This window comes from Leptonychotes weddellii, chromosome 15 (genome assembly GCF_054177405.1).
Source record: "Leptonychotes weddellii isolate Sample4059 chromosome 15, ASM5417740v2, whole genome shotgun sequence".
In the NCBI taxonomy this organism is placed as follows: domain Eukaryota; kingdom Metazoa; phylum Chordata; class Mammalia; order Carnivora; family Phocidae; genus Leptonychotes; species Leptonychotes weddellii.
Window position 1 is genome coordinate 28,545,733 of NC_138383.1, and position 10,875 is coordinate 28,556,607.

The window sequence follows — 10,875 nt, forward strand, 5'->3', positions numbered from 1 at the left end:
GACTCGATCCTGGGACTCCAGGATCATGACCTGAGCCGAAGGCAGTCGCTTAACCAACTGAGCCACCCAGGCGCCCGGGTGTGAAATAGTCTTATTGTGGGGTTTTTTAAAGTTTATTTATTTTAAGTAATCCCTACACCACCAAATGTGGGGCTCAAACTTACATCCCCGAGATCAAGAGTTGCACACTTCCAGCTGAGCCAGCCAGCCACCCCTCTGATTGTGGTTTTGACTGGATTGCCCTAATGATCAGTGATCTCTCCATGTGCTTATTGGCATTTCTTCTTTGGAGAAACATCTGTTCAAGTCCTTTCCTCATTTTTGAATCAGGTTATTGTGTTGTTGAGTTTTAGGAGTTCTTTATATACTGTGGATATTAATCCTTTATCACATAGATAATTTGCATGTATTTTCTCCCATTCTGTAGGCTACTTTTTTTTTTCACTTTTTAAAAAACTTTAAATTTAATTAACATATAATGTACTATTAGCTTCAAAGATAGAGTTCAGTGATTCCTCACATAATACCCAGTGTCCATTACATCATGTGCTATCCTTAATGTCCATCACCCAGTTACCCTATCCCCCCATTCCACTCCCCTCCAGCAACCCTCAGTTTGTTTCCTATGATTAAGAGTCTCTTACGGTTTGTGTGGGCTACCTTTTTACTTTGTTGATAGCACAAAGTTTTTAATTTCGATGAAGCACTATTTGTCTTTTTTTTTCTTTTGTTGCCTGTGCTTTGATGTTATAGCCAAGAAATCATTGCCAAATCCAGTGTGGTGAAGCTTTTCCCATGTGTTGTCTTCTAAGAGTTTTTTCATTTTAGGTCTTATGGTTAGGTCTTTGATCAATTTTGAATTTATTTTTTGATATGGTGTTAGGTAAGGATCCAACTTCATTCTTCTACATGTGGATATCCAGTTTTTGCAGCACCATTTGTTGAAAAAACTGCCCTTTCCCCATTGAATGGTTGAAAATCATTTGACAATATATGAGGGTTTATTTCTGGACTCTGTATTCTATTTCATGGATTTATATGTCTGTCTTTATGCCAGCACCATATTGCTTTGATTACTGTAGCTTTGTAGTAAGTATTGAAATCAGGAAGTGTGAGTCTTCCAACTTTGTTCATTCTTTTTTTTAAGATTTTATTTATTTATTTATTTATTTGGGGCGCCTCGGTGGCTCAGTCATTAAGCGTCTGCCTTCGGCTCAGGTCATGATCCCAGGGTCCTGGATCGAGCCCCACATTGGGCTCCCTGCTCCGTGGGGAGTCTGCTTCTCTTTCTCCCACTCCCCCTGCTTGTGTTCCCTCTCTCACTGTGTCTCTCTTTGTCAAATAAATAAATAAAAATTTAAAAAAATAAAGATTTTATTTATTTATTTATTTGACAGAGAGAGAGCACAAGCAGGGGGAGCAGCAGGCAGAGAGAGAAGCAGGCTCCCTACTGGAGCAAGATGCAGGCTCAATCCCAGGACCCTGGGATCATGACCTGAGCTGAAGGCAGACGCTCAACCAACTGACCCACCCAGTCACCACTGTTCTTCTTTTTCAGGATTGTTTTTACTCTTTGGGTTTCCTTGAGATTTCATATGCAATTTAAAGTTTTTTCTTTTAGTTACATGGGGCTCAAACTTACAAATTGCCAAATTCAAGAGTCACATGCTCTTCTGACTGAGCCAGCCAAGTGCCCCTCAGGCATTTTAGGATGGAATTTTCTATTTTTGCACAATCATTGGGATTTTGATAAGAATTGCATTGAATGTGTAGATCCATAGATCTTAATAATATTAAGTGTTCTAATCTATGAACATGGGATGTCTTTCCATTTATGTATATCTCCTTTAATTTCTTTCAGCAATGTTTTACAGTTTTCATTGTACAAGTCTCTTACTTCCTTGGTTAAGTTAATTTCTAAGTTTTTGTTTGTTTGTTTGTTTGTTTAGGGGGGGAGGGGGAGAGGGAGAGGAAAAGAGAGAATCTTAAGCAGGCTCCATGCCCAGCACAGAGCCTGATGTGGGGCTCGATCTCATGACCCTAAGATCATGTCCTGAGCCGAAATCAAGAGTCGGACACTTAACTGACTGAGCTATGCAAGCACCCATTTTTTTTTCTTTTTGATGCTATTATAAATGGATTGTTTTATGATTTCCTTTTCACATCATTCACTTTAATGTATAGAAATGTAACTGATTTTTGTGTGTTGATTTTTTAAAAAGATTTTATTTATTTGAGAGAGAGAGCACAAGTGGGGGGTGGGGTGAGGGGCAGAGAGAGAGGGAGAAGCAGACACCCCGTGAGCAGGGAGCCCAACACAGGGCTCGATCCCAGGACCTCAAGATCATGACATGAGCCAAAGGCAGACACCCAACTAACTGAGCCACCCAACTAACTGAGCCACCCAGGTGCCCCTGTGTGTTGATTTTTATATTCTGCAACTTTAGTGAGTTTATTAGTTCTGGCAGTTTTATTTGTGTGTAGAATCTCTAAGATTTCTACATATAAGATCATGTCATCTGTGAACAGAGATAATTTTACTTCTTCCTTTCCAATTTGGATGCCCAACCCCCTTTTTTCCTTACTTAATTTCTCTGGCTGGAATTTCTTTTTATTTTTTTTTATTTTTTTCTGGCTGGAATTTTCTAATCCTATGTTGAATTAAACTGACAAGGGCTGGCACCGTTTTCTTGTTCTTTAATCCTATCAATTTATAGATGTGAAAATGTAGGCCTAGAGAAAGGCGTTTACTTGCCCATAGTTATACAGCAAGTTCATAGCAAAGCAGGAACTGGCATCCAGACCTTTTAAACTTCTGATCTGGTATTCTTTCCATTATGTTAGGTTGACAGCAATATGGATAGCTGGTTATGGAAAGGGGCAACATGATTCTCTTATTCTGTGTTTACTTTAGAATATGACACCAATAAATCATAATAGATGACAGTGTAGAGAAATTTTAGTGTTATGAGATGTTTTGCTATTTGTTTTGTAACTCCTAATTTTTACATCTGATGCATATAATGTAAATGAAGTTTACTTAACTTTCAGAATGTCATTATTCTTCTTTGCATTTCTTCAGTGCAGTTACAATTGGAACTGATATGCTGGAATTGGACTGCCATATCACAAAAGATGAGCAAGTTGTAGTGTCCCATGATGAGAATTTAAAGAGATCAACTGGGGTCAATGTAAACATCTCTGATCTCAAGTACTGTGTAAGTAAAAATGCATGATAAACTAATATCTAGTAGACATTAGGGCCTGTAGGATTTTTAAAAACAATGAATGCCAGATAGTGCTCCAATAAATAGTAAAAAATAAATGATAGTGATTAGATAATGAATGCCAAAGGAAATTATAAAAACCATTCTAACTTCCAGTGAGGATTTATACTCACTATAGAAATCTGTGGATACATCTTTGGAGACTTATTTTTATAAGTATTTTAACAAGATTACCAAAGTCCTCAAATGTAAAACTATTGGACATCAAATTGCTTGAAGTATTCTACAATTTATTTGATTCAGATTAAATAGATGAATTAGTTTTAGTCTTCAAGTATGGGAAATCCGATTTTAGTAGTTTACTTGCCATTATAGTAAAGACTGATAAATGGATGGAAAATAATCCTTTATTTTACCACCTAAAGAAAACTTACATTAACAGGATGCTATCTGTATGTGTACCCTGTATGTTTTTTGCCTGGTTGTGATTCTACTGTATATTACATATATTGTGTTGTTTTTTTTTTAAAAAGATTTTATTTATTTTTTGACAGAGAGACAGCGAGAGAGGGAACACAAGCAGGGGGAGTGGGAGAGGGAGAAGCAGGCTTCCCGCTGAGCAGGGAGCCTGATGTGGGGCTTGATCCCAGGACCCTGGGATCATGACCTGAGCCAAAGGCAGACGCTTAACAACTGAGCCACCCAGCCACCCCTATAGATTGTGTTTTTGGACACTTTAACATTATGGCATGATACACATTTTTCCATGCTTTTTTTAAAAAAGATTTATTTATTTTAGAAAGCGAGAGTGAGAGATAGTGAAAGCAGGGGGAGAGGGAGAGAGTGAATCCTCAAGCAGACTCCCTGTAGAGCCCGATGTGCGGCTTGATCCCAGGACCCTGAGATCATGACCTGAGACGAAACCAGGAATCAGACGCTTAACCAGCTGTGCCACCCAGGCGCCCCTGCTTTTTCTTTTTTTTTTTTAAATAGACTTTAGTTTTTAGAGCAGTTACTGGTTCACAGCAAAATTGAGCAGAAAGTACAGAATAGCTTCTGACTCTACATGTACAGCCCCCCCCTCCCAAAACATCCTGTATCAGAGTGGTACATTTGGTACAGTCTGTGAACCTACAGTGACACATTATCATCCCAAAATCCATAGTTAACATTAGGGTTTATTCTTTTTTTTTTTTTTAAAGATTTATTTATGTATTTATTTAACAGAGATAGAGAGAGAGCACAAGTAGCCAGAGCGGCAGGCAGAGGTAGAGGGAGAAGCAGGCTCTCCGCCGAGCAGGGAGCCCGATGCGGGGCTCGATCCCAGGACCCTGGGATCATGACCTGAGCCAAAGGCAGCCGCTTAACCGACTGAGCCACCCAGGTGCCCCTAGGGTTTATTCTTTTTTTTTTTTTTTTTTTTTATTCATGAAAGTCAGCGAGAGAGGCAGAGGCAGAGGGAGAGAAGTAGGCTCCCCGCCTAGCAGGGAGCCCGATGCAGGACTCGATCCCAGGACCCTGGGATCATGACCTGAGCCGAAGGCAGACGCTTAACCATCTGAGCCACCCAGGCGCCCCCCTGGGGTTTATTCTTAATGGTGTACATTCTATAGGTTTTTAACATAGGATGACATGTCAGTTTTAACGTATAATGACGTATCAACTATTAGAGTGTCATACATAATAGTTTCATTGCCCTAAAATGCTCAGTGTTCTGCCTGTTCATCCTTCCTGCCCCTCCACACCCTGGCAACCACTGATCTTTTTATTGTCTCCATAGTTTCACCTTTTCCAGAATGTTATATATTTGGAATTGTGTCGTATTTAGCCCTTTCAGATCCCCTTATTTTTCATAAACATTTCAAGTGACTGCAATTATTCCATTGAGTGGATATAGAGTTATTTTTAACCATTCCTCCTCTGTTGTTGGGCATTTGAATTAGTTCTAAGTTTTCACCATTAGAGATAACACTGCACTGAACATCTTCATACATAAAGATAAAGCTTTCTCTATATTTATATGCTTATATAGAGTTTTTAAAAGATATATATTTATGAAGGCATCTATATAAATATATTTATATTTATTGAAAATATCAATATAAAAATAAAAGTTATCTCTATTGTTAGTATATGTGCTGCCAAAGCAAGCACAAATTATCTCTGTTTTTAAAATTATTTCCCTAAATAAACTCCCAGCAGGGAAATTATTGGGTAGAAGATTAGGAATATTTTAGTGGCTTAATACATATTGAAAGTCATTATTGCCAACTTGCTTTCTAAAAGTGTTTAAGAGTTTCAAAATCTGGGGCACCTGACTGGCTCAGTTGGTAGAGCATGCAACTCTTGATCTCAGGGTTGTGAGTTCAAGCCACACATTGGTCTCAGAGATTACTTAAAAATAAAGTAAAAATTTCTTAGAAAGTGCAAAAATGTGGTGTTAGAGGAATTCCCATTTTGCTGTACCCTTACCATTATTGGGTAGTATAATAACAAAAATTTCCTAAATTTAAATTTTAATTAGCACTTATTTGATTATTTGTGAGTTTAAAGATTTTACTGTATGTTAGTCATTTTTTAAAATTGTCTATCTTCGGGGCGCCTGGGTGGCTCAGTCCTTAAGCGTCTGCCCTCAGCTCAGGTCATGATCCCAGGGTCCTGGGATCGAGCCCCGCATTGGGCTCCCTGCTTGGCAGGAAGCCTGCTTCTCCCTCTCCCACTCTCCCTGCTTGTGTTCCCTCTCTTGCTGTCTCTCTCTCTGTCAAATAAATAAATAAAATCTTTAAAAAAATTAAAAAATAAAATAAAATTGTCTATCTTCACACTTGTCTACTGAGATATTTATATATTTATTATTTGAAAAGGTCCATATTAAATAGTACAGATTTCTTTTCTTCTAAATTGTGAAAGTAAGTAGTTATATGTTTAATTTGCTGTTTGGGATGTTTGGCTAAAGCGTGCCTTATGTAAACATAGGTAATGTTTTTATTTTATTTTTTTGAAGAAGCAAATCTTTGTCTTACTGTAAGACACTAAAATACTTAAAATTTTTGAGAGTTAACTGTTTTTCAATCATATCTTTTAAAGGAACTCCCACCTTACCTTGGCAAACTGGATGTCACATTTCAAAGAGGTAATATTTCCCATTTGCAGCTTACATATTGACATTAAAGTGTATTTATTTACACTGAGAATTAGATATACATGTGTGTTTTCTTCTGATAATAAGTTCTGGCTAACGGTACTGCCCTCAATACTTATTGTCTCAGACCTACAAATCTGAAATACTGACCCTGAGATGAAGGCTAAAGATTTAATTGGCTCATTCTATTTAAGTTTATGTACAGTTAATTTAAGCCTGAATACTAATTACAAGAAACCCAGATATTATTAGGGCTACTTTGCATTTCTGAAGCTTCAAATTCTAGAAGATTACTATAACTTGTAGTAATAATCCACCATAGGTAAAAACAAAACAAAACAAAACAAAAACAAATGAAAAGACATTGGAAAGACCTCCTTTTGGATCCTTACTGATTCTATACCATTTGATTTTATGTCATTTCAGTGCTCCCTATCTTAAATTATTAGAGAGAATTCTATTACTCAGATTAACCACCCATTTCCTGGTCACCATCACTTTTTAATCATCAGCATAGCAGTTTTCTCTCTTGTGAGGGAATATTTCTCACAAAGGAGCATGTTCCTTGGCTGTTTGTTGGATTCGTTAGAATGGAACATGTTAGAATGAAACATACACAGCTAGAGATACAGGTTGCTGAGCAGGTACAGGGTCCCACACTATCACAATTCAGCCTCATGTTTTGAATGATTCAAATGTAACTCAGTAAAACTACAAGATGCTACATGTTGTGGTCCTTGGTGTGGTATGGTTTGCATATAGTTAAAACCCTGGTTAAATGTCAAGGATCTAAAGAATTGTAACTGCTCTGTGAACTAGATTAAAAATTGGTCAGTATAATTTCTCCTTGATTGGAAAATTTAAGAAAGCCAAATAAGAATCAGAAAATTGTTTAAATTAGCTATTCTAAAGGATGTTTAGATCTGAAAATTGTTTGATTTTACTTTCCAGGTGAGTATCATTAAACTGTGTTGGTTTGCAGAAACATTTTTTTCATTCTTGTGATTAACAGGATTATACTTGCCAAGGTACTACATTTGTGTCAATTATGGATTTGTGAAGGTTAAAAACATTTCATAAGTGAAGTTTTTTGTTTGTTTGTTTTGGGGGGGTTTTGTTTTGTTTTGTTTAATTTTTTCCCTTGTAGAGCAAAGCCAAAGCTTCATAAAGATTAAAAGGTCCTTTGAGGAAAAAAATGTTTTAATTTTTTTTTCAGGTTTTATACTTTCCTTTCTTTTTTTAAGTTTTTATTTATATACCTTTTTTTATAAAGTCATAAAACTTTTTTTTTTTTAAAGATTTTATTTATTTGAGAGAGAGAATGAGAGAAAGAGAGCACATGAGAGTGGGGAGGGTCAGAGGGAGAAGCAGACTCCCCGCTGAGAAGGGAGCCCGATGTAGGACTTGATCCTGGGACTCCAGGATCATGACCTGAGCCCAAGGCAATCACTTCAACCAACTGAGCCACCCAGACACCCAAAGTCATAAAACTTTTGAATATGCAGTGACCTTTTGAGACCATATAATTCTGTCTCTTCCTGTTTTAGATAAGGAAATTGAGGCTTAAAGATGTAAATTAACTTAAGGTCATACAACAAATAAATCACAGATCTAGGACTTGAAACTAGGTCTCTTTCTAACCAGCCCAGTGTTCAGCTGCACTATGCTTCCTCTCCATCTGAAGAGTCTCTCTCTCTTTTTTTTTTGATTAAGTAGGCTCCTTGCCCAACATGGGGCTTGAACTCATGATCCTGAGATCAAGAGTCACATGCTTTACTGACTGAGCCAACCAGGCGCCCCTAGATTCTCTTCAAATGCCTTATTAATAGCACTGCCATGTCTCACTTTTTAGACACCTATAAAAAGAATTAATTTTTGTTCATATTGCATTCAGTTTATCACAATTAAGACTCTGCATCAAATGTGAAGTTTACTACATTTGAAATAGGCTAATATATAATACTGTAAAAACTTGATTCAGATTAGGTGATAGTTCCTTTTTTTTTTTTTGGTCCTATTTCCCTACTCAGAACTGTTGCTTACTTTTCTTTAAATACTGGAGAGAGAGAGACTACTAGCTCTCAGAGGAATACAGATTTTAGGCCTCTGGCTTTCTTTGTGGTTCACAATTTTACTGAAGAAGTAATTTTTTTTTTTTTTAAAGATTTTATTTATTTATTTGAGACAGAGAGAATGAGAGAGAGAGAGCACATGAGAGGGGGGAGGGTCAGAGGGAAAAGCAGACTCCCTGCCGAGCAGGGAGCCCGATGCGGGACTCATCCAGGGACTCCAGGATCATGACCTGAGCCGAAGGCAGTCGCTTAACCAACTGAGCCACCCAGGCGCCCTGAAGAAGTAATTTTTTTTTTAAGGTGCTTTAATGTGCCACAGACTGCATTAAAAAATAAAGAAAGAATATAAAAATGTGTTACCCAAAGGGTTTGTTATTATCTATCCTGCTTACTTGAAAATAGCCTTTTTTTTCATGAAAAATACATAATTTGGGTAATCTAGAGTTGGTCAGAATGGTCAATTTTCAAGTTCTAGCACCTTTATAGAGGCCACTTCACTCATTCCATCGCCCAGCACACCTTATGGTATATTCCTTGCCTATCACTCTTGTTTTCCTCTCTCTCTTTTTATAGTATTTCCCAGTGGTTATCTTCTGCCCAGAACAATAGTGGGGACAAATTTCTTTCCCCAGCTCATTTTCTACATTCTATGCTGGCTAAGGCATGTAATGTAAATATCTTCACATCACTTTAGCATGTGCTTTTTTTTCCCTTTGTTATTAACGTAACTTTAATTTCTTTGTTTCTCCCACTATTAGATGTAATATTATTCTTATTGTATAACATTCCAAAGTTAGTGTTATCTGTTTGACTTTTTTCTACATTGATCCTTTTTTTTCTTCAAAGTTTGTTTATTTATTTATTTATTTATTTATTTATTTATTTATTTATTTTGAGAGAGAGTGAGAACTAAAGAGATCACAGAGGGAGAGGGAGAAGCAGACTCTCTGCTGAGAAGCCCGATGCTGGAGTCGATCCCAGGACCCTGAGATCATGACCTGAGCCGAAGGTAGCCGCTTAACTGACTGACCCACCCAGGCGCCCCCTAAGTTAATCCTTGCAAACATCTTACCTGGGTGTGAATAGCTATTGCCCATGGCAATTCTTTTGACTGCGAAATTAATTTTTCCATACTTAACAAGCTAACAAAATTTTTACTTAACTAAAAAAATAGCAGCACTGTTTAAATGGAGTGTAGTAATAGAGGTGTTCTGTATTTGCAATGTCAGTTACAATAGCCAATAACCACATGTGACTGTTGAGCACTTAAAATGTGACTAGTCCATCTCAGGGACTGAATTTTTAGTTTTATTTAATTTTAATTTAAATAACCCTGTGTGGCTAGTGGCTACCATCTTTTTTTTTTTTTTTTAAGATTTTATTTATTTATTTGACAGAGAGAGAGACAGTGAGAGAGGGAACACAAGCAGGGGGAGTGGGAGAGGGAGAGGGAGAAGCAGGCTTCCTGCCAGCAGGGAGCCCGATGCTGGGCTCGATCCCAGGACCCTGGGATCATGACCTGAGCCGAAGGCAGACGCTAACGACTGAGCCACCCAGGCACCCCTAGTGGCTACCATCTTAAACAGTGCAGGACTAGAACATCATGTTCAGACTTTTTAGATTGTTAACAGAAACGAGTTTACACTAGCTTAAGGGAAAAAAGAAACAACAGATTTAGTTTATCATTAACTGTCTATAATAATGGTGGATCTGATGTTAAACATTATTGAATCCAAGGGCACAAAGGGGACTCTTTTTGAGTCATTCTGTGGTTCTGCTTCTCTTGGGTGTTACCTTCTTCCAGTGTAAATGGAGTTTGTCCTTGTGGCAGGGAACATGATCACTGACAACTCATTTATATCCTGCCCACACATTGACCCAAGGGTAAAAAAGCAATCTTCCTTTGAGCTTCAAGGGAAAGTTCTAGAGAAAGACACTGATTGGCCCAGCATGGGTCATGTGTCCATCCTTGAGATAGTCACTGTGGACAAAAAAATTGGCTATTATAATAGACCAGACCTAGGTCATATGCATGCCCATGAGAATAAAGGGGGAGTGAATCCTGTTTTTGAGAGCCCAATCAGAATAGTGTGGCTTAAGGGAGATGCAGTTTTCCAAGGGAAGAAAGGGTGCTGGGGAGGTAAAAACAAGCTAAATTTTTATATGTTAACATAATTTTTACAGTTCAATTAGGTAGTGTACAGTAAGTCTAAACTCAATTATAGTGCTAGAAATCCATGTCAGGATAGTTCAAAAGAAATTTTTTTTAAGAATTTGGTTCTTCGGCGCCTGGGTGGCTCAGGTGGTTAAAGCGACTGCCTTCGGCTCAGGTCATGATCCTGGAGTCCCTGGATCGAGTCCCGCATCGGGCTCCCTGCTCGGCGGGGAGTCTGCCTCTCCCTCTGACCCTCCCCCCTCGCATGTGCTCTCTCTC

General features: G+C 37.9%; 1 protein-coding gene across 1 annotated transcript in view; it reads left to right on the top strand.

Annotated features, from left to right (window-relative positions):
- GDPD1 (glycerophosphodiester phosphodiesterase domain containing 1) overlaps nt 1-10,875 on the top strand; it is a 47,683-nt gene that overhangs the window by 20,379 nt on the left and 16,429 nt on the right. The window contains exons 3-4 of the mRNA XM_006735056.3: nt 3,083-3,218; nt 6,315-6,360. Of these exons, the coding sequence (XP_006735119.1) occupies nt 3,083-3,218; nt 6,315-6,360 (182 nt within the window). The remainder of the gene's footprint in view (nt 1-3,082; nt 3,219-6,314; nt 6,361-10,875) is intronic.